The sequence below is a fragment of the Schistocerca nitens genome, chromosome 4, assembly GCF_023898315.1.
Source record: "Schistocerca nitens isolate TAMUIC-IGC-003100 chromosome 4, iqSchNite1.1, whole genome shotgun sequence".
In the NCBI taxonomy this organism is placed as follows: Eukaryota; Metazoa; Arthropoda; class Insecta; order Orthoptera; family Acrididae; genus Schistocerca; species Schistocerca nitens.
Window position 1 is genome coordinate 445,779,484 of NC_064617.1, and position 25,464 is coordinate 445,804,947.

At 41.8% G+C, this 25,464-nt stretch overlaps 1 protein-coding gene across 2 annotated transcripts in view; it reads right to left on the bottom strand.

The window, feature by feature from the left end:
• The window catches only part of LOC126253711 (phospholipid-transporting ATPase ABCA1-like), a 466,051-nt gene that overhangs the window by 192,121 nt on the left and 248,466 nt on the right, over positions 1-25,464 (bottom strand). For both annotated transcript variants that reach the window (XM_049955246.1, XM_049955245.1), the window contains exon 12: positions 11,568-11,639. In XM_049955246.1, coding sequence (XP_049811203.1) covers positions 11,568-11,639 — 72 coding nt within the window. The remainder of the gene's footprint in view (positions 1-11,567; positions 11,640-25,464) is intronic.

The window sequence follows — 25,464 nt, forward strand, 5'->3', positions numbered from 1 at the left end:
TGAATTGATGAAGTCAAAATAAGTTAAATATCAACGCTGATTCCTGCTGTGTAGGAAGAGTACTGAAAAATACATCATTGTTTACCATGAAAAGGAAACTATGATTTTATTTTACAGATGTATATGAATCCTGACGTGTTGCACATTGGAACAGACATTCAGACAGACATACTTTGGTACCAAATACTCGAGCCTGCGCAAGATCGGAACTTCCCCGAGGGAATTTTTATTCACCGCAAACGTATTTTCGTTATTTTTGAGGTTTTCCTTGGATGGATAATGCCAACCGGATTTCAGTATAGAGAGCTGTTATTGCTTAAACAACTTCCCAATGTTCTAATAAAATTTTCTCGGGCTTCCAGCCGCGTCAGGTGGTTAAAATCCCACGAGTTTTTCACCGAGCTCTTCTCAGTCATTGTCAAGTGGTAAGAATGACTGCTGTGTCATCATTGCCATGTCGTTATATAGACGCACTGCTGGCTGTGGTGTCACTGGTACTCTCTTCCTCGCCATATATGGTAATGTTTTCATCCCCTCGTCCGTCATGCCCGTTTTAACCTCACGATGGCTGGGTCACGGGCTGTGTTGAGCTGCAAACTGCCGTCCTTGTTAATGGTGTTTTCAGAGGTTTTTATATTAATAGCTTCTTTTATGATGCTATCCCAAAATCCCTTCATCCTCAAAACGACAGATGTTTCATTGAATAGAATTCGGTGTCTAAGGCGTGTTCTGCCACGGCTGATTTTTCTGGATGGCGTAAGCGTAAGTACCTCTCATGTTCCATCCGGCGTTGCTCCACAGTGCGTACTGTCTGGCTGACATAGTAACAGCCACACTGGCATGGTATCTTGTACACTCCAGGTGTTCTAAGCCCTAGATCGTCCTTCACAGGCCTCACTCATGAGCTATCAAATTTTTGCTGGGGGCCTGAACACCGATGAAATGTTATATCTCTTCAGGAGTGGGCTAATCTTTCCCAATACAGTGCCACAGAAAGGCAAAAACACAAGTTCCTTGCTTTCTTCTTCGGCGGTGTTCTGTTCTCTGTTGTTGTGTTTCTTGTGTGTCAAACCAGATATAGCCTGTTACACCTGTCCGTGGCTGTACCCGTTTTCCCGCAAGACTTTCCGGAGGTGGCTCAGTTCTAGTGGCAGACTTTCAGCGTCTGAGACGACTTTAGCATGATGGATGAAGGTATTCAGAATGCCACGTTTTTGTGCCAGATGGTGGTGGCCGAGAGCGTGCAGATACCAATCTGTGTGTGTTGGTTTCCTGTAGACACTGTGGCTGAGGTGCCCATTAGTTTTCCGTTGAACGAGGACATCAAGGAAAGGCAATGGACCACCTGTCTTGACTTCCATCATAAACCTGACATGGCTGTGACCACACGACCACACACACACACACACACTCACACACACACACACACACACAGGCTTTAATGGCCGAAGACTATGATTGTGTGAATCTCTTTATTGTGCCTATCGCGACTCGGCATCTCCGCTATATGGTGAGTAGCAACTTTCCTTCTCTCGTATTGTTACATTCCATCCTGGATTTTCCATTGTTTGATATTATCACTTAAAGATTTTCTTTTTGGCAATGTCAAATTTGACTGTATTCACGTTTTTAATTATTATGTTTTATCACTGTAACAACTTGTGCACTTGGCAAGCCCACTATAGACCTTACCTACTGACTCTTCATTTACTGCATTCTGTACAGTTTTATGACTGACAAAAATGAATAGACTTAGAGTAGTGACATCCAATGAGCTTACGGCATAAACATATACTGATAAGCCCAAACATTATGACCACTGCCCACCATGATGCTGGATGCCGTCTGGTGGTGATGTGGGCATGGGACACGGTAACAAAAGTATGTAAGCAAAGCAGACATGGAAATGGGATCCTAGCGAAGATATGGGCTACAAATGGGGAAAATCCATTGAGATAAGTGCCTTTGATAAAAGACAGATTGTATTACACAGAGTGTGTGAATGAGTAGCTTGAAAATGGTGAAGCTAGTTGATTGTTCGCATGCTGCTGTCATGAGCATCTACAGAAAGTGATAGAAGGGCAATGAAACTAATACTAGGAACTAAACGGTTGGATGTCCATGACTCTTCACTGAATGTAGGGTTCAGAGGCTTGTCTGCTCTATAAAGTAAGACAGATGGTGATGTGTCGCATTTCTGCTAAAAGAGCATAATGCTGGTGCATGGAGAAGTGTTTTGGAGCACATCGTTCATTGTACAATGCTCAGCGCGGAGCTCCACAGCGCACCACCCCTGTGTGTTCACACAATGACTCAATGACATCATCAATTATGATTGCGGTGGGCCTGAGACCATGGGAATTTGACCACTGATCAATGGAAATGTGTCGGCTCTTTGGGTGAATCACATGTTTGCTACGTTAGGTCAATGGTAGTCTCCACAAAAGCCACCATCGAAGTGAGTGGAGGGTGGAAACATGCAGTGCACCACAGACACAGGCTGCTGGCAACACTATTATGCTAGGAGACCACTACGGTCGCAGGTTCGAATCCTGTCTCGGGCATGGATGTGTGTGATGTCCTTAGGTTAGTTAGGTTTAAGTAGTTCTAAGTTCTAGGGGACTTATGACCACAGCAGTTGAGTCCCATAGTGCTCAGAGCCATTTGAACCATTTATTATGCTATGAGAGACATTCTTCTGTGCTTGCATGGGACCTGTTGTAGTGATCGAAGAAATACTGACAGCTGAGAACCACCTGCAACCCCGATATCTTCCCCAACAGTGATGTCATCTTTCAGGAGTTTAACTGTCTGCGTCTCAGTACCAGAAGGAGCATTATAGTGAACTCACATTGATGTCTCAGTGACCAAATCCATTTGCCATAAATCCTATGGAACCCATCAGGGTCGCTATCGTACGCTAGCACAGTGTACGCAAATCAGTGGCCGGTTTTTTACGTGAATTACATGACCTGTGCAAATACATCTAATGTCACATACCTCTACAAACCTACCAACAAACTGTCAGATCCACAATACGAAGAATCAGTGATGTATTTCTTTCCAAAGATGGGCAAACAAGCTATTACGCAGCTGGTCATAACGTTTAGGCTCGTCAGTGTGTGTTGTGGCCAAAGCACTGAAGTTTGTTACGAACAACAGCAATAGAGGCAGTATGATTCTGCCATATCTGTGGCCTAGTTAAATATCTGCAACAATGCTATGCTGATTTTGTGTATATTTTACGACACTGTCACTATGACTTTATTATATTAGGATATGTTATGATACAGGTATGTCTTGTCATATTTTAAGTGCAATGTTTTCATATATGTGAAAGTAATAATTTTTCATCATGGACTATTTTATTGTTCTAATATGTAATCTGTTCATTATTGTATTTCATTTCTCATATTTTGCTGAGATCTGGAGGTGGTCATTGCTGACCATAACTGGTAGTTTAAGGACCATAAGTTTTATGAAAGTTAACATAAATAAATTAATTCTACCATTCCTAGATCACTGTTTTAATCTGTGACCATGTCACAGCTTGTGACACAGTATTATGTCTGTGCAGAAAGTGGAACTTTGGATACTATGAGTTGTATAGCATCACTTGCAGGATTTCACATACAAAGTCAATAGTTATGGGCCATCTTCAAGAAGATAAAACCATAGAGACTTCATCCATGCCTTCCATATGAAGCCGTACTACAATCCTGAGACACAGATCAATGATGGGGGATTGTCTTTCAAGGCAATTTTCAATGGCAGGGGCTATCTTCAGTGCTCATCATAGTGAAGAGGATATGAACTAGAGCATGACGATCGGCCAGACACGCCGCATAGATGTCCATGGCCAAGACCTAGGCTCAGGACGCTGCAGGCAGCTCCAATCAGAACTTTCAGAAAAGCAGGTCACTGTTTCTCCATGAGAGGCAGGAATGCTGCAGGCTGAACTGCTTGCAGTGTGGCATTGCAGTTAGTGTTGCTGGCTGGCTTGTTGCAGCTCACCATTTAAAACTCAACTGCCTGTAATTATTTTTCGTTTGGTAGTTAACATTTCTGGAAGGTTTGTCAAATTTCTGTTGTTTGTAGTGTTTATATAATTTGCAATATTCGAAGATTGTATAAATAGCTACACTTCTTGTCCTGGAGTTCAATTCTGTTCCGGCTGTGCACTGGTATTAATAAAATATATGCGTTCATTTCTACAGTTTTATGCAAGTTTTTCTAACACTTGATTCATTTATTTTTGGTAGCTCCAAAAACAATGCAGAAGGATCAAAAATACCTAAATCAATGCAGAATTTTATTGCATCATACAATGCACAATTTGTGATAATGTTATAAATACAAGTTGCAGTTTGTTTACTCACTGTTGTGAATTCTGTGAAGTTTAGCTTGAAACTAGATGCTCAAATCAGACCTAATAAAATGTCCTGATTCACTGCATTCAGTTATTACATGGTCCAGTCACATTAATGCGATCACTGTCTATGTTTAATGTCAATGTGCAATAACCACTCACAGATGGCAGGTGGCAGCACTACCAGTGGAGGGCATATAAGGCATGGAAGGGAGCTGCAGAAAACAGTGCAGTCATCATTGTAATGCAGTAATGGAGTGATTTATCTGACATCCAAAAGAGCATGATCATTGGCTTTTGGGCCAAAGGTGGAGGCATTTCTGAAATGGCTAAGTTTGTAAACTATTCATGTGCCATTGTGGTTAAGGAATACTGTGCATGGTAGAATGCCACTATCAAAATTAACATCGAGGTAGCTGCAGTGCACCAACGACCGTAGATAACAGGGTTGAAAAGCCGCTGTGGAGATGTGTATGGGTGAATAGACATGCAAATGCCAAGCATCTGACAACCCAGATGAACCAGTGGGCTACCAAAAGTGTTTCCTCAATGATCGTTCAGCGAACACTGCTGTGTATGAGCTTCTGTGGCCGGTGCCCAGTTCATGCACCAATGCAGACGGCTGTTCATTGGCAACACTCACAACTGGACATCCACTGAATGGCAACAGGTGGCCTTTTCAGGTGAAATACACTTTGTGCTCTATCAGACTGATAGCCAATGGCATAGAAGGTGTGAAACAATTGAAAACAAAACACTCTGCAACAATCGTCAGAAGGTTCCAGGTTGGAGGAGGGAATGTTATCGTCTGGGGAATGTTTTTGTGGCATTTCCAGGGTGATCTCATCATTCTGGAAGGCACAATGGATCAACACAAGTACATATGTATCCTTGGGGACAATGTCCACCGCTACATGCAGCTTGCTTTTTGCTCAGCATGATGGCATCTACCAGTATGACAATGCACCATGTCTCACAGCTCACAGTGTATGTGCATGGTTTGAAGAGCACAGCATGAATTTTACCATACTCCCCTGGCCACCAAACTCCCCAGATTTAAACCCAATTTAGAATCTGTGGGACCACCTCGATAGGCCTTTATGAGCAATGAATCCACAACCAAGAAACCTACCGCAGCTGGCCACATGTCATGGGTTCAAATCCCTGTCAGTACCTCACTGAAACTCTTCGTGGCTGTCTTGCAGCAGTCCACACTGCAAAATGTGGTTATTCAAGGTTTTGACAGGTGGTCACATTAATGTGACAAGACACTGTATGTTTATATTAAAATCAGCAGTAGTTGTAATTCTTTTTTTATCCTCTTTCTCTTGTTAGTTTCTGTAAGGACTCCTTAGTTTAAACAAAACTGCTTTTGTTATTTCTTTACCTGGGATTCTATGTACTATAATTTTTAAAATATTTTGTCTCTTCAATTCTTCACAACAACTTTCAAATACCCTGATCAACGAGAACATTATGACCACCTACACAATAGCCAGTATGTCCACTTTTGGCACGGATAACAGCGGCGAGGCGTCACGGCATGGAAGCAATGAGGCCTTGGTATACCTTGGTATATCACTGGAGGGAGTTGGCACCACACCTGCACACACAGGTCACCTAATTCATGTAAATTCTGGGAAGGGGGTCAATGAGATCTGACTTTACATTCAATCATACTGCAGATGTGTTCAAACAGGTTCAGATCTGGTGAGTCGAGGGGCCAATCAATTTGAACTTGCCACTGTGTTCCTCAAACTACTCCATCATGGCCTTGTGACATGGTGTATTATCTTGTTGAAAAATGCCTCTGCTGCTGGGAAATATGATCGTCATGAAGGGGTGTACACGGTCCACAACGATACTCCTTAGCCATCATGGTGCCTTGCATGAGCTCCCCTGGATCCATGGATGCCCACATGAGTGTTATCCAGAGCATAATGGAGCCACCACTGCCACCCTGTCTCCATCCTGCCATTCAGGTGTCAAGGAACTGTTCTCCTGGAGGATGACAGATTTGCTCCCTCCCATTGACATGAAAAAGAAGGTATCAGGATTCATCAGACCGTGCAACACTCTGGCAACTGTACCAACGTCCAGTGCTGATGGCCACGTGCCAATCTCAGTCATAGTTGCCAATGTTGTTATCGTAACATTGGCACATGCATGGTTCATTGGCTACAGAGGCCCATAGTTAGGAGTGTTTGGTGCACTGTGTGTTCAGGCACACTTATACTCTGCCTAGCACTAAAGTCTGATGTTAGTTCTACCACAGTTCACCACCTACTCTCTTTTATACGATATCTGACATCCGTATTGAGAGGTGGCACCCAACTCCATGATGTCTAGGCACGGTTTCGCCATTAGTTGAAGATGCTCACCACAGCACTCCTCAAACATCTGACAAGTTGTTGAGTTTCTGAAATGCTCATATTGAGCCTCTGGGCAATCACAATCTGCCCTCGATGAAACTCACATAGATCATGCACCTTCCCCATTCTACACATGGGCAGCATGCTCACTGATATTACATGCACTGTATGTGTGTGTGACTAAACGTAACTCCTCGCCAGGTGACGCTGCTATCACATGGATGGGTTTATATTGATAGTGGGTTGGTCGTCATAATGTTGTGGCTGATCAGTGTGTGTCAACAGTTAGGAAATTATCATCATCTCTTATGTTATATGCTAAAGTATTTTTAGTCAGTATATGGGAACCCTCATGAATTTTGTTACTTCTACAAAAACTAATAGCTACAATATAGTTCTCCAATTCATTATTACAGAGCAGAAACTTACGTTAAACATATGTAAAATTTTCTTAAAGTCATCTTCAGCCAGCATGAAACTAGCACAAGCCAGACCAATGCCCCATCTTGCAATCAAAATGACAAACAAGCACAATGCCGACATCGCAGAAAACGGAACAAATCCGAAAGAGAGTGACCCACTTTGTGCGACGAAAAGCTTGTAATTGTAAACTCAGCAACATGAGCTAAGTGAACTGAGGCCATCATATGACTGTAACAGCACAGTTTGAATTTGTAAGACAGAGTAAAAGTTTCACAGGAACTCTTATCAGTCTGATGATATCATGGAAAAGCAACAAGCTGAAATTCTGAAAGAGGGGTGAAGACTGCTGATGAACCTGAAAAAGTATCCCACATTTGGTCATCATTGGTCCAACATATGGCCCAACATAACATCACTGCCTCAAGCCAGTAGTAGTAAATACTCAGGTAATTCACAGCATGCTGACTGGCCTGCCCCACCACGCTCCAACAAACAGTAGAGCTTTCAACACAGGTACTTACATTAGTAAAGAATTTGATGTAATCTTTTGTGTGTGTGTGTGTGTGTGTGTGTGTGTGTGTGTGTGTGTGTGTGTGTGTGTGTGTGTGTGTGCGTGCGTGTGCCCGTTTCCTTTCTGAAGGAACATTTGGCTGAAAACTAACAGTCTTTTTTTGTTCCAGTCCACAACTCAATGTGTCATCTCCATGGTGAGTAGTAATCTATCCTTTTCATAATATTGATGATATTCCAACCTGGACTTTCCACTGTTTGTTTCATATATACGCCATTTATGTTTAAATTCATCAAGAATGTGCTTTTAATAGTTTTAAAGACACCTTTTTTATAGTTTTTTTTTACCTTTTATTCCTTCAGGCAGCCTGTCACCCTCATCACTCACATTCATTTTCCTTTATTGATCATAATTTTGCATATTTCAATAAACATCTTGCTTACTGTTGTAAACCCTAACCAAATGCATGCCATGCGTTGTAAGTTACTAGGATCTATAAATATTATTCCAAGCTGATTACACTATTCTCTGATGTTGCAATTTATTTTGCCTGTATATTTAAGGATCACAGATCTACTGTGGATAATGCCACTTACTACTACTCTTGATGTACAAGTACATTTTCTGAAGTATTAATCACATTTCTTGTTTCAGTGAAGAAGCATTATTGATTGCAGCTTCAAAAGCAATCTGTCCCCACATAGATAAAAATTCCTTTGTAGATTGCATTATAATTTATATTCTCTGTTAGGCTATGTTGTGCTTCCAGCATATTTTTTAATGTTTATTTAGTTGACGAATTCTTACACTTCAGTGAACATTGATTGTGCAATCTAAGCTATCAATTTTTAAGCACAAAATCTCTCATTATTAGAAATTCATTTTCAACAGTTCGTTTAGTACCATATGTACTGTTTTTGTAATTTATGTTTGTCCATTTTTATTTTTCTGTTAGTTTTGTACATAGTTTATTATTTGCAGTTTTGCCAAACATGCCACCTTATATTGTGGTTATGTTTTGTCACTATATCTGTATTTTCAAAAGCACATGCATGCTTTTCATTTTTGAGTCTCACACTGGAACATTACAAATGACAGTGATGTTATACAGTTTGTTATAATTTAAGTGCAGCTAATCACAGAGATGAAGTGTGGGCTATTATTATTGTAGGGCAGCAAAATTTCATAGATATTCTAATGCATTAATGTGGAACAAATATACGCTGGAAAACAAATTAGTTCCAATTTTGATCACCAGGTGCAAATGTGATACTGTGAATACAAGATAGATTTATAGAAACATATCCATACATAATGGATTAGGAATGGGATGTGGGCAGAAGAGGTCAGAAAATTGAGAAAGGTATAATGTTAATTTTACTATTAATTGCCACTTACACAGTTTGTTCAATATGAGCACTGCAAATGCCAATGAGATGCTGCACCTGTAGAACAATGTCACCAACAGTTGCTCACAGTAGTTACCATGGAATATGAGCAACATGTTGCTGCATACTGGACTTCAGATCAGGAAGAGGCTGAGCATGGTGCTAGTGAATGCCTTCTTTTAGATATCACCAGAGCCGAAAGTCACATGGGTTCAGATCAGATGATCTTGCAGGCCATGCATCTGGAAAATCTCTGGAGATGACACGTTCATGGAATGTCACATCAAGCAGATCTTCCAATGCACGAGTGACAAGAGGTTTTGCCCTATCTTACATGAAAACAGTGTTTCCACACAGTTGGGCTCTTTCAAAGCAAGAATAACATGCTGTATAAGGAGGTCTCAATAATGTGAGAAGTCATGGTACACCTGACAATCCCTCTGGGTGTATTTTCTTGAAAGAAGAAAAGATCGAGAATGAAGGTGCTCATGAATCCACAACACACAGTCACATATGGTGAGTGCAATGGTTCTTCGTGCACAACACATGCTTTAACAGTACCCCAAATTCAGTAGTTCTGTGTATTCACCTCACCCTGTGGTGTAAAATGTGCTTCATCACTCCCTACAGTTGTGCCCAGCAACATGGTGTCAACTTCAATTTGTGCCAGAAACCAAAGAGCAAATTTAGAACTTTGCAGCAGAGCATGAGGTTTCAGTTGCTGCACCATCTGGATATTGTACAGGTATCAATGTAAAATACACCACAAAACTTTCCGCACCATTGACTACGGGATGGACAACCCTTGTGAGACTGCACAAGCACTAGCACTACCCAGGAGTGTGATTCACAGTCAGTTACCATTTAATGACACTGGGCCTTTCCTCATACCTTTCAGGTGGCCATTCTCTGTCAATATAGCACTGTAACTGTTGTTCACATACAACAGTTTCACTAACAGTGCACCATCTCTCTCCCCAACATCCATACCATTCACTCATGTTAAGGCTTGTCAAATGACAGCATGGATGTCATACCGTCATAAGAACAATATACAGTATCAAATTTGCACCTAGTGACCATAACTGTATCAACCTCATTTTTCAGCATAAATTGGGTCTGCATTATTGTATTAGCATATCCGCCAAGTTTCACTGCCATATGATAAATACAGCCCACAATGGACCTCCATTAGAAGCAGCACTTTAATTACGAACACCCAGTATAATGGTGATGACCTCAACAAGCAGGTGCCACAATCCTTTGCCGTTTTCTTAAATGGATTTTCTGTCACTGGTTGGGAGACCCCCCCCCCCCCCAATTTTTTTTTTTTTTTTTTAACACTTCTATCAATTTTACTGAATAAAACTTTTATATGACAACAATATAAATGTATTATGCAAGTTGAAGATGGGTGAAAGCTTGAAATGTATCTTGGCATAAAACAATGCTATAACAAAAATGGCAGTTGCTATCTTCATTCGAGAAATTTAAATAATTCAATTCAAAGCTATAGAGTTCACCCGCCATTAACATGGACAAATCAATGTTCAATGTGGCAATTTCTTTGATCCACTGATTCTTCCATCCATTTCTTCATTTATCTCTATAATTCCACCAGACTTCCAATACCAAAAGTTAAGTATTTTAATTATTTTAATTAATGTTTTCTATTACTTGAGGTCATATGTAAATGGTCAAAATCCAGCATATTTAAACATTTAATATTCTGTAAAAAGACTCTTTCAACACCATTACAACATATCGTGCAAAGTGTTCCATGGAACATGTAAGTAAATAAGTCAGTAATTAAGTAAGTAATTAACTAACTAACTAACTAATCAACCAACCAAACTTTATATTAAAATCCTTTTGGGTACATATGTATTACAAGTACATATGTATTACAAGTCTCCCCTAGTGTCAATCATTTAAAGCTGACACCAGCATTAACTGTTAATGTTAGTTATTTGCATATTCTGTGGATCACAACTGTGGCCTCTCACTAAGATGAAATAAGATGGTTTTACAATCTTAGTACACATCCTCAGTGAAACATTTGCAAATAACCTGACCATTTACATGATTTCTTATGTTACTCCCCCTCCCTCAACAAACACACACACACACACACACACACACACACACACACACAAAATCCTACAATACATTCAAAAATTCTATTACAGAGGGGGAGTGGTTGTCAAACACATATGACATAGTTTGTGTCTGAAGTTAAGTTTAGACTATGCAGCATCTACAAATGGCTTCTGTTACAGACATTTTATGCAGCTGGCTTCTTTAAAAAGGAGGAAAACAATTTTTTGCTAGTAAAGCTGCCATCTTCCAAATACGATATATGTAGTTATAAGAAACCACGAACATTCTCTCTCCCCCCCCCCCCCCCCTTTCGAAACACAGCATCTGAAAGTACGGTTACGGTTACACTGAATTGACCACATGACTTTCACAGCTGGCAAATTAATCATGATGACGTAACTTACCAACAACAAGTTCCAGACCTGTCTTCGGACTTCTACATCCATCCCTGAAGTGGGTTCATCCAATATCAACACCTGTAACATTCACAACAATTAACACACATTTACAAGCACAGCCATATCTGCAACCCACCATACCTCTCACACATGCACCACAACCTCAAATACTTGGACATCAATGTGATGTACAGCTTCATCTCACACACACACACACACACACACACACACACACACACACACACAAGCTTGATAAAGTTATTGAAATCATTGATATTGGCATGGCTGGAGTTGGCCAAAGGCCAGGAAGACCACTGATGCCAGGGAGCAAGCAGTGGCCTGAGGGTGGCTTTTCCCATAGCCCAAATGGTGAGACAAAGTTGGTGGCTTGGCAGCCAGAATCTAGAGGGCAGAACTGGCTTTCACAAAATAGCAGATAATGGCTACTAAGAAATACTATAAAATTATGTGTAACAACGAACTATCCATTTACATTTGAATTTATGTTGCAATTTACAAATTCATTAACAAATTCATCATATCACATTCCAAACACAGTAGCATCTTCATGGCCATGGGGTGCATGTAATTACATTTCATTATTATTTATATTATAAAAACTACAGAAATCAAAATATTACACAAACCATTATAAACTAATACCCCTTGAACACTTAATGCAATCTCTAAGATCAAGGTATTGGATAATAGCTGAGGTCGTCACTGAAAGTCACATTTGTTTAACTACTTCATTTATTGTATTGTACAATGTTTTATGTCTCCTTAACTACGCAGGTGTGCTAGAACACCATATTCTTCACACTTATTCAGAAAATGAATACAGGATGACATACCTTGATCCTTTCCCTACGTAGCCACATATCAAATGTATAGTTTATTACACAATTTCTCAATTAATTAATTTCTCAATTAATTAATTTCTCAATTAACTAATTAATTGCTGACCCTCGAATCATGAAACGACGCAGTCATGTTTTCGATTCATGAGGGTCAGCAACTGATAAAAAAAATGGGGCCCCCCAAGGTCGCGATGGCGGCGTCACTGTCCCGCCGAGATAATTTGTCCTTTAAGGACAATTATCTGAGCAAGCACCCACGCCAGCAAAAGGTTGCCTGACACGTGCTGTTCGATAACGTAATGTAAAACGGACTCGGAACAGAAAGAAAGGATGTGTCATGCTGATATGATCAACTGTATAATCTAGGGATAAGATTCCAAATTAGAATGTAAAATTTGAAAAATTTTATATGGCAAGGTATCAGAATATTAATTTTTCAGCAGCTTTTTTGTGATTATATATACAGCCTGTCCCATTTATCTTGACCACCCTAAATAACTGTTGGTCCGGATGCAAATTACAAAATGTTTCAAGCAAATGTTCTTTAGCCGTCAAGGGGACATCAATCATCAATCAGCGTGATTGCTTTCGTTGTAGCTTTTTTTCAAAGATATGAACAGCAGTATGACTTTTTTAAATGGCACCCAGCATTTTTTATTTAGTAATTCATTTCCTGTCCTAAAGACCTATACAAAAATGTATCACAGTGTACCATTCACTGAAACACAACGTTATTAATTACATAGCACAACATTGACTTTGAGCCCGGGATCACAAACTCGTCCACTTGCTGGAGTTGTCAGAAAATAAATGAAAGCCAAGTTAAAACATAACACAAAATTGAATTTGACTCTCCTGTACCATTGCCCAGGAGTAGAATATTCAAAGGTGCTCAAAGTGGTGACCCTGGCAACCGATACACTGGATAACTCGTTGAATGAAAGTATTATATACCGCTTCCAGTGTTGCCTGCTGAAAAGAATTACAAGCAAGCACGATACGTTTCTGCATGTCCTCTGGAGTTGTTGGAATATCGCGATAGACAATGTCTTTAATGCATCCCCAAAGAAAAAAGTCCAGAGATTTAAATCAGGATATCTAGCAAGCCAAGTTACTGTTCGTCCTCGACCAGTCCATCTGACAGGATACCTTCGGTTCAGAACACGACGTGCACGCAAGGCATTATGTGCTGGACATCCATCTTGTTGATAGCACGTAAGCATTCTGGTTCTTAGCGGCGCTTTATCCAGAAGAGGAGGAATTCGTTTGAGGAAGTTGGCATATGCTGTGCTGTTTGTACTACCATTGATGAAATAAGGGCCAGTAATTGTAGTACCAAGCATCCCACACCAGACGTTAACTCTCCATTGACGCTGATGTTCCACCTGTCTAAGGCAACGCGGGTTGTCGCTGGACCAATAATGCATGTTCCTTCTATTTACCGATCCTTTATTTGAGAAGGAACATTCATCGGTAAATAGAACATCGGAGAAGAAGTTTGGATTGGCGAGGATTTACTGCTGTGCCCACTGACAGAACTTTACACGATTCTGGAAATCATTCCCATGCAATTCTTGATGTAGGTGTGCATGGTAAGGATAGAACTGGTGATGTTTAAGAATACGATGTACACTTGTTTTAGGAATGCCAATCTCGTGTTCAATCTGTCGTGTGCTCACATGTGCATTCACAGCAACGGAAGCGAGAACAGTAACTTCGGTAACTTTGTCTGTGTGAGTGTTATGACGGTTGCGTTGTCGTGGGTTTAAACTTTCCTTTTCCTGAAGCGTCGCAACTAGACGAGAAAACACCCGTTGGGAAGGTGGTTTCTTGTCAGGATATCGCTCTCTGTACTGCTCCGCTGCCCTCTTAGCATTTCGCCTACCTTCAACAACAATAAAAGTAATGTTATGTCGATGCAGTTTGTAGGAAGGACAGCCTTTATTGTATGTCTACTCTACATAACAGTATTTAAAAGGACTAAACTACTGTACTAAATGTACCATACGTAAGAAAACAGTATTGCAATTACTGTTCTGCCAACTTACATTCCCCATAGATGAGTAGCATTTCTACCTTCTCTTCGTTGGTGTACATTCTGCTCATACAACTCTTCAATTGACGATGGTTGACGGAATGACGGGTGTGCATTCTACTTATGTTTTTGTTTGTCCTCTGCCAACGTCAGCACGTGAATGTGTTCTATACCCCGAGTACCAGCACTAAGCGCTGGGAGCGTCAACGTCAGTGTTGTGTTATGTAATTAAAACGTTGTGTTCCAATGAATGGTACACTGTGATACATTTTTGAATAGGTCTTTAGGACAGGAAATGAATTACCAAATAAAAAATGCTGGGTGCCATTTAAAAAAGTCATACCGCTGTTCATATCTTTGTAAAAAACAAAGCTACAACGAAAGCAATCACGTTGATTGATGATTGATGTCCCCCTGACGGCTAAAGAACATTTGCTTGAAACATTTTGTAATTTGCATCCGGACCAACAGTTATTTAGGGTGGTCAAGATAAATGGGACAGGCTGTATATACAGGGTGTTTCAAAAATGACCGGTATATTTGAAACGGCAATAAAAACTAAACGAGCAGCGATAGAAATACACCGTTTGTTGCAATATGCTTGGGACAACAGTACATTTTCAGGCAGACAAACTTTCGAAATTACAGTAGTTACAATTTTCAACAACAGATGGCGCTGCGGTCTGGGAAACTCTATAGTACGATATTTTCCACATATCCACCATGCGTAGCAATAATATGGCGTAGTCTCTGAATGAAATTACCCGAAACCTTTAACAACGTGTCTTGCGGAATGGCTTCACATGCAGATGAGATGTACTGCTTCAGCTGTTCAATTGTTTCTGGATTCTGGCGGTACACCTGGTCTTTCAAGTGTCCCCACAGAAAGAAGTCACAGGGGTTCATGTCTGGTGAATAGGGAGGCCAATCCACGCCGCCTCCTGTATGTTTCGGATAGCCCAAAGCAATCACACGATCATCAAAATACTCATTCAGGAAATTAAAGACGTCGGCCGTGCGATGTGGCCGGGCACCATCTTGCATAAACCACGAGGTGTTCGCAGTGTCGTCTAAGGCAGTTTGTACCGCCACAAATTCACGAAGAATGTCCAGATAGCGTGATGCAGTAATCGTTTCGGATCTGAAAAATGGGCCAATGATTCCTTTGGAGGAAATGGCGGCCCAGACCAGTACTTTTTGAGGATGCAGGGACGATGGGACTGCAACATGGGGCTTTTCGGTTCCCCATATGCGCCAGTTCTGTTTATTGACGAAGCCGTCCAGGTAAAAATAAGCTTCGTCAGTAAACCAAATGCTGCCCACATGCATACCGCCGTCATCAATCCTGTGCACTATATCGTTAGCGAATGTCTCTCGTGCAGCAATGGTAGCGGCGCTGAGGGGTTGCCGCGTTTGAATTTTGTATGGATAGAGGTGTAAACTCTGGCGCATGAGACGATACGTGGACGTTGGCGTCATTTGGACCGCAGCTGCAACACGGCGAACGGAAACCCGAGGCCGCTGTTGGATCACTTGCTGCACTAGCTGCGCGTTGCCCTCTGTGGTTGCCGTACGCGGTCGCCCTACCTTTCCAGCACGTTCATCCGTCACGTTCCCAGTCCGTTGAAATTTTTCAAACAGATCCTTTATTGTATCGCTTTTCGGTCCTTTGGTTACATTAAACCTCTGTTGAAAACTTCGTCTTGTTGCAACAACACTGTGTTCTAGGCGGTGGAATTCCAACACCAGAAAAATTCTCTGTTCTAAGGAATAAACCATGTTGTCTACAGCACACTTGCACATTGTGAACAGCACACGCTTACAGCAGAAAGACGACGTACAGAATGGCGCACCCACAGACTGCGTTGTCTTCTATATCTTTCACACCACTTGCAGCGCATCTGTTGTTGAAAATTGTAACTACTGTAATTTCGAAAGTTTGTCTGCCTGAAAATGTACTGTTGTCCCAAGCATATTGCAACAAACGGTGTATTTCTATCGCTGCTCGTTTAGTTTTTATTGCCGTTTCAAATATACCGGTCATTTTTGAAACACCCTGTATAATCACAAAAATGCTGCTGAAAAATTAATATTCTCATACCTTGCCATATAAAATTTTTCAAATTTTACATTCTAATTTGGAATCTTATCCCTAGATTATACAGTTGATCATATCAGCATGACACATCCTTTCTTTCTGTTCCGAGTCCGTTTTACATTACGTTATCGAACAGCACGTGTCGGGCAACCCTTTGCTGGCGTGGGTGCTTGCTCAGATAATTGTCCTTAAAGGACAAATTATCTCGGCGGGACAGTGACGCCGCCATCACGACCTTGGGGGGCCCCATTTTTTTTATCAGTTGCTGACCCTCATGAATCGAAAACATGACGCGCGTCGTCGTTTCATGATTCGAGGGTCAGCGGTTAGCCTGTAGGAGGATGCTTTGAACAGCCGGTGTGGATGCAGGAGAGGAAAGATTGAGGACTTTTATTAAGGATAGGAGTTGACGGGCGTGTTAACTGGCTGACTTGATGTGTAGGTGAAGGATTAGGTGGGTGAGGGCAATGGATTGTTTAGTTTGGAACTGGTATACGGACTGATGGAAAAAAGGGTTGCAGCCAGAGATAGGAACTTTAAGTGTGAGGCCTTTGGGGGTAATGCCAAATGTCAGACAAGGCTGAGAAAATAACATATGGGAGCGTAATCTGGCTAGGGCGAAGGCATGTTTGTGGAGGGAATGTAAATAAAACTTAATGGGATCGTTGTGTGTGTGTGCGCGCGAGTGTATACCTGTCCCCTTTTCCCCCTAAGGTAAGTCTTTCCGCTCCCGGGATTGGAATGACTCCTTACCCTCTCCCTTAAAACCCACATCCTTTCGTCTTTCCCTCTCCTTCCCTCTTTCCTGATGAAGCAATCAGTGGTTGCGAAAGCTTGAATTTCGTGTGTATGTTTGCGTGTCTATCGACCTGCCAGCACTTTTGTTTGGTAAGTCACATCATCTTTGTTATATATATATATTCATTTCAGCCTCATGTTACACTTTCCACCTTCTAATACCATGTCACCCTCACAACACCCCCACAACCACCCCATTAAGTTTTATTTACATTCCCTCCACAAACATGCCTTCACCCTAGCCAGATTACGCTCCCATATTTTATTTTCTCAGGCTTGTCTGACATTTGGCATAACCCCCAAAGGCCTCACACTTAAAGTTCCCATCTCTGGCTGCAACCCTTCTTTCCATCAGTCCGTATACCAGTTCCAAAACTGAACAATCCATTGCCCTCACCCACCTAATCCTTCACCTACACATCAACTCAGCCAATGAACACACCCGTCAACTCCTATCCTTAATAAAAGTCCTCAATATTTCCTCTCCCGCATCCACACCGGCTGTTCAAAGCATCCTCCTACAGGCTAACCACAAATTAGAACAGCATGCCACCCTCCACCTCAAAAAACTATCCAATCTCCTGGTTTCCCACCTCCGGAAAGGCAACTCACTCACCCTTCACAACCTTTCCAGCAAACCTCAACCTCCTCTCACTGCACACAAACCCAGTCTCTCCCATCTACTCAATCTCCCACTTCCTGCTCCACTCCCTCCAAAACCTCAAAATTCCAATCAACACAATCTGGAACCACAACACCCTAATTCAGTAGTTAACCTTTCCTCCAAACCTCTCTCCCAATCCGAAACCTCTCTCCCAATCCGAAACCTCTCTCCCAATCCGAAACCTCTCTCCCAATCCGAAACCTCTGTCCTATCCTACAAAACCTTTCACCTGACTCCATCAACCTCCTGACCCCACCGACACCCCGCACCCCTACCTTCTACCTTCTTCCTAAAATTCACGAACCCAATCATCCCGGCCGCCCCATTGTAGCTGGTTACCAAGCCCCCACAGAACGTATCTCTGCCTACGTAGATCAACACCTTCAATCCATTATATGCAGTCTCCCATCCTTCATCAAAGACACCAACCACTTTCTCGAACGCCTGGAATCCTTACACAATCTATTACCCCCGGAAACCATCCTTGTAACCATTGATGCCACTTCCTTATACACAAATATTCCACACGTCCAGGGCCTCGCTGCGATGGAGCACTTCCTTTCACATCGATCACCTGCCACCCTACCTAAAACCTCTTTCCTCATTACCTTAGCCAGCTTCATCCTGACCCACAACTTCTTCACTTTCGAAGGCCAGACATACCAACAATTAAAGGGAACAGCCATGGGTACCAGGATGGCCCCCTCGTACGCCACCCTATTCGTGGGTCGCTTAGAGGAAGCCTTCTTGGTTACCCAGGCCTGCCAACCCAAAGTTTGGTACAGATTTATTGATTACATCTTCATGATCTGGACTCACAGTGAAGAAGAACTCCAGAATTTCCTCTCCAACCTCAACTCCTTTGGTTCCATCAGATTCACCTGGTCCTACTCCAAATTCCATGCCACATTCCTTGACGTTGACCTCCATCTGTCCAATGGCCAGCTTCATACATCCGTCCACATCAAACCCACGAACAAGCAACAGTACCTCCATTACGACAGCTGCCACCCATTCCACATCAAACGGTCCCTTCCCTATAGCCTAGGTCTTCGTGGCAAACGAATCTGCTCCAGTCCGGAATCCCTGAACCATTACACCAACAACCTGAAAACAGCTTTCACATCCCGCAACTACCCTCCCGACCTGGTACAGAAGCAAACCAGAGCCACTTCCTCATCCCCTCAAACCCAGAACCTCCCACAGAAGAACCACAAAAGTGCCCCACTTGTGACAGGATACTTTCTGGGACTGGATCAGACTCTGAATGTGGCTCTCCAGCAGGGATACGACTTCCTCAAATCCTGCCCTGAAATGAGATCCATCCTTCATGAAATCCTGCCCACTCCACCAAGAGTGTCTTTCCGCCGTCCACCTAACCTTCGTAACCTCTTAGTTCATCCCTATGAAATCCCCAAACCACCTTCCTTACCCTCTGGTTCCTACCCTTGTAACCGCCCCCGGTATAAAACCTGTCCCATGCACCCTCCCACCACCACCTACTCCCGTCCTGTAACCCGGAAGGTGTACACGATCAAAGGCAGAGCCCCGTGTGAAAGCACCCACGTGATTTACCAACTGACCTGCCTACACTGTGAAGCTTTCTATGTGGGAATGACCAGCAACAAACTGTCTATTCGCATGAATGGACACAGGCAGACAGTGTTTGTTGGTAATGAGGATCACCCTGTGGCTAAACATGCCTTGGTGCACGGCCAGCACATCTTGGCACAGTGTTACACCGTCCGGGTGATCTGGATACTTCCCACTAACACCAACCTGTCAGAACTCCAGAGATGGGAACTTGCCCTTCAGTATATCCTCTCTTCTCGTTATCCGCCAGGCCTAAACCTCCGCTAATTTCAAGTTGCCGCCGCTCATACCTCACCTGTCCTTCAACAACATCTTTGCCTCTGCACTTCTGCCTCGACTGACATCTCTGCCCAAACTCTTTGTCTTTAAATATGTCTGCTTGTGTCTGTATATGTGTGGTTGGATATGTGTGTGTGTGCGTGCGAGTGTATACCCGTACTTTTTTCCCCCTAAGGTAAGTCTTTCCGCTCCCGGGATTGGAATGACTCCTTACCCTCTCCCTTAAAACCCACCTCCTTTCATCTTTCCCTCTCCTTCCCTCTTTCCTGAAGAAGCAACCATTGGTTGCGAAAGTTTGAATTTTGTGTGTATGTATGTGTTTGTTTGTTTGTGTATCTATCGACCTGCCAGCGCTTTCATATGGTAAGTCACATCATCTTTGTTTTTAGATATAATGAACTATGTTTGTAATATTCATTACGGGGAACACCCATGTCCCACCAATGAGTAGATACTCCTACTCAATAGCTTCAGCCATTTGAATGGGGTCGCACTGTCGGCCTGCGGGAAACTGAGTGGACGTATCAATGGCTTGCTGCACATTTTGGGCACAATGTATAGGTGGTATATCGCTGCTTTCAACAGTGGTCTGTGGAACATTCCCACATCTGTGGACAAGATTCTAGATACCCGTGTAGTCAGACGCACACCAAGACTGACACACTATGCGAGCAGTGGTGGCCAACTGATCATCATCCATTTGTTTGCTACACTGTTGTTATCCCTCTGCTACTGCCATTTCTCAACAGGAAGGTGAAATGGCTTTTTGGCAGGACAATGCATGTCCACATACGGCTGCTGTAGTGTACTGTGCTCTTTGTGGTATAAGACTGCCCTAGCCAGCAAGATCCCAACACCTCTCACCAACTGAATATTTGAGGCACATGATGCAATGGGAACTTACTTGTTCTTCAAGGCCTGTGAGAACCATTGCTGGACTGCAACAAAAGGCACAAGAAGCCTGGGACAATCTATCAGAGGATGCCATCCATCACCTTTACAACAATTTACATGTGAGAATACATGCTTGCATGTCTACCAGAGTGGGTTGCACTGCACTGATGCAACTGTTTGAGCACAGTTTACTATGAGTTTTCCATCATTTGGTCTGAAATTGTTATCATATACTCTTACAATGATGAACTCCCTATAGCCTCACTTGCCAATAAAATGCCCACATGCTTGCATACACCCCTTGCAGCAGTGTATTAGACATAGAGAACATTGTGTGTGGAATGAGGGGGTGGGCAGATCTAGACACTTCTTTAAACATATATGTTGTATTTGTCAATTGTATCTATTTTAAATTTTGATCCATTTGATGTATTTTGTGACTGTTGTAAAATTTGGTGGGCTTACAGAGATCATTGAACTTTGAACCATTTCAGCTACATTTTTGAAATAATACTGGCTAAGCAGTAGAAATCTACTTGTGATTGTGTAAGTTTAGATATGTTAACTATTATATTGACCTTGCTTTATTGATGAGCTGGCAATTATTTTCTGTACATTTTGGTGGAATAGGAACTGGCATTTCTGAACCACAACTATTTAGTTAGTAGTCAGAGAATTACTACCACATAAATATGAATTAAATGTTCTTTACTGCAACTGATAATTATTGTTGTTTTACTTTATGCTTAATCACATTTTTTGTAGGACCACCATTTCAATTATTTGTGTGTTTTACTGACTGAATAAATGATCAGTTCATTTAATCTACATGCTTTCATGTTGCCTATAATCAGTCATTCCAAAGACTACAACCTTTTTACCATTTTATTAATATTTCATTTATTTCAACTTGTATTTAATTTAATTTCATTTCATATAACATACTGAAACTTACATAATTTAGAATGCAGGGTTATGACTAAGTTTAGCTACTGAACATGATGTTGCATGGCTCAACTCCAAGATAATATTGCACTAATCTTTAAAATAGAGTCATGCATTTTCCCAGTCATGTTGTGAGAGTGACATAATCAACTAATAGATACATCTACATGTACATATATACTCTGCTAGCCACCAAGCCTTGTGTGGCAGACGGCAATATTCGCGCCAAAGTCATATTCTCCCCCCTGTTCCACTCGCGGATCGCACGAGGGAAAAACGACTGTCTGAATGCCTCGGTACAAGCTCTAGTTTCCCTTATCTTTGAATGGTGATCATTGCGTGATCTGAAAGTTGGTGGTAATAAATAATATATGCTCTACATCCTCAGCGAACATTGGATTTCGGAATTCAGCGAGCAGCCCCTTCCGTTTAGCATGTCGTCTACCTGCAAGTGTATTCCACTTCAAACTTTCATGAGATCTGTAACACTCTCGCGATGACTAAATGTACCAGTCACAAATCTTGCCACTCTTCTTTGGACCTTCTCAGTCTCTTGAATCAGACCCAACTGGTAAGGTCCCATACAGACAAACAATACACTAAGACTGGACGAACTAACGTATTGTAAGCAATTTCCTTTGTTGAAGGATTGCATCGCTTCAGGATTCTACCAATAAACCGCAATCTAGAGTTCGCCTTGACCTTTACTTGTGTAATCTGATCATTCAATTTGAGATCATTTAGAATAGTCACACCCAGATACTTGATGGATGTTACCACTTCCAAAGACTGGGCATTTATTTTGTATTCTTACATTACTAGGGATTTTCGCCTTGGTTATACATAGTAGGTTACACTTACTAATATTGAGAGATAAATGCATGGTGTAATGAGTGACAGTTATTTTCTGCAAATCCTCATTGATCTGTTCACAACTTGTGTGTGATACTACTTTCCTGTAGACTACAGCAACATCGGCAAACAGTCTAATGCCGCTGTCAATACCATCAACCATATCATTTATGTAAATCGTAAAAAGCAGCGGGCCTATTACGCCGCCCTGTGGCACACCTGAAGTTACGCTTGTTTCTGCTGAAGTCACACCATTCAGGACGACATACTGCTCTCCGTCTGATAGAAACTTTTCTATCCAACTGCATACGTCATTGGATCCCCTCCATGAACCATGGACCTTGCTGTTTGTGGGGAGGCTTGCGTGCCTCAGCGATAAAGACAGCCGTACCGTAGGTGCAACCACAACGGAGGGGTATCTGTTGAGAGGCTAGACAAACGTGTGGTTCCTGAAGAGGGGCAGCAGCCTTTTCAGTAGTTGCAGGGGCAACAATCTGGATGATTGACTGATCTGACCTTGTAACACTAACCAAAATGGCCTTTCTGTGCTGGTACTGTGAACGGCTGAAAGCAAGGGGAAACTACAGCCGTAATTTTTCCCGAGGGCATGCAGCTTTACTGTATGATTAAATGATGATGGTGTCCTCTTGGGTAAAATATTCCGGAGATAAAATAGTCCCCCATTTGGATCTCCGGGCGGGGACTACTCAGGAGGACATCGTTATCAGGAGAAAGAAAACTGACGTTCTACTGATCGGAGCATGGAATGTCAGATCCCTTAACGGGGCAAGTAGGTTAGAAAATTTAAAAAGGGAAATGGATAGGTTAAAGTTAGATATAGTGGGAATTAGTGAAGTTCGGTGGCAGGAGGAACAAGACTTTTGGTCAGGTGAATACAGGGTTATAAATACAAAATCAAATGTGGGTAGCACAGGAGTAGGTATAATAATGAATGAAAAAATAGGACAGTGGGTAAGCTACTACAAACAGCATATTGAACGCATTATTGTGGCCAAGATAGACATGAAGCCCACAGCTACTACAGTAGTACAAGTTTATATGCCAACTAGCTCTGCAGATGACGAAGAAACTGATGAAATGTATGATGAGACAAAAGAAATTACTCAGATAGTGAAGGGAGACGATAATTTAATAGTCAGGGTGACTGGAATTCAATAGTAGGAAAAGGGAGAGAAGGAAACGTAGTAGGTGAATATGGATTGGGGGTAAGAAATGAAAGAGGAAGCCGCCTGGTAGAATTTTGCACAGAGCATAACTTAATCATAGCTAACACTTGGTTCAAGAATCATAAAAGATGGTTGTATACATGGAAGTGGCCTGGAGATACTAAAAGGTATCACATAGATTTTATAGCGGTAAGACAGAGATTTAGGAACCAGGTTTTAAATTGTAAGACATTTCCAGGAGCAGATGTGGACTCTGACCACAATCTATTGGTTATGATCTGTAGATTAAAACTGAAGAAACCGCAAAAAGGTGGGAATTTAAGGAGATGGGACCTGGATAAACTGACAGAACCAGAGGTTGTAAAGAGTTTCAGGGAGAACATCAGGGAACAATTTACAGGAATGGGGGAAAGAAATACAGCAGAAGAAGAATGGGTAGCTTTGAGGGATGAAATAGTGAAGGCAGCAGAGGATCAAGTAGGTAAGAAGGTGAGGGCCAGTAGAAATCCTTGGGTAATGGAAGATATATTGAATTTAACTGATGAAAGGAGAAAATATAAAAATGCAGTAAATGAAGCAGGCGAAAAAGGAAAAGAAACGTATCAAAAATGAGATGACAGGAAGTGCAAAATGGCTAAGAAGGGATGGCTAGAGGACAAATGTAAGGATGTAGAGGCTTATCTCACTAGGGGTAAGATAGATACTGCCTACAGGAAAATTAAAGAGACCTTTGGAGAGAAGAGAACCACTTGTATGAATATCAAGAGCTTTGATGATGGAAACCCAGTTCTAAGCAAAGAAGGAAAAGCAGAAAGGTGGAAGTATATAGAGTGGTACACGGGTTATGTACTTGAGGACAATATTATGGAAATGGAAGAGGATGTAGATGAAGATGAAATGGGAGATATGACACTGCGTGAAGAGTTTGACAGAGCACTGAAAGACCTAAGCCGAAAGAAGGTCCCGGGAGTAGACAACATTCCATTAGAACTACTAATAGCTTTGGGAGAGCCAGCCCTGACAAAACTCTACCATCTGGTGAGCAAGATGTTTGATACAGGTGAAATACCCTCAGACTGTATGTAATAATACCACCCCCAAAGAAATCCGGTGTTGACAAGTGTGAAAATTACCGAACTATCAGCTTAATAAACCACGGCTGCAAAATACTAACATGAATTCTTTACAGTCTAATTGAAAAACTAGTAGAAGTCAACCTCGGGAAAGAACAGTTTGGATTCCGCAGAAATGTTGGAACACGTGAGGCAATACTGACCCTACAACTTATCTTAGAAAATAGATGAAGGAAAGGCAAACCTACATTTCTAGCATTTGTAGACTTAGAGAAAGCTTTTGACAATGTTAACTGGAATACTCTCTTTCAAATTCTGAAGTTGGCAGGGGTAAAACACAGGGAGCAAAAGGCTATTTACAATTTGTACAGAAACCAGATGGCAGATATGATTCGAGGGGCATGAAAGGGAAGCAGTGGTTGCGAAGGGAGTGAGATAGGGTTGTAACCTATCCTTGATGTTATTCAGTCTGTATATTGAGCAAGCACTAAAGGAAACAAAAGAAAAATTTGGAGTAGGAATTAAAATCCATGGAGAAGAAAGGAAAACTTTGAGGTTCGCCGATGACATTGTAATTCTATGTCAGACACAGCAAAGGACCTAGAAGAGCAGCTGAACTGAATGG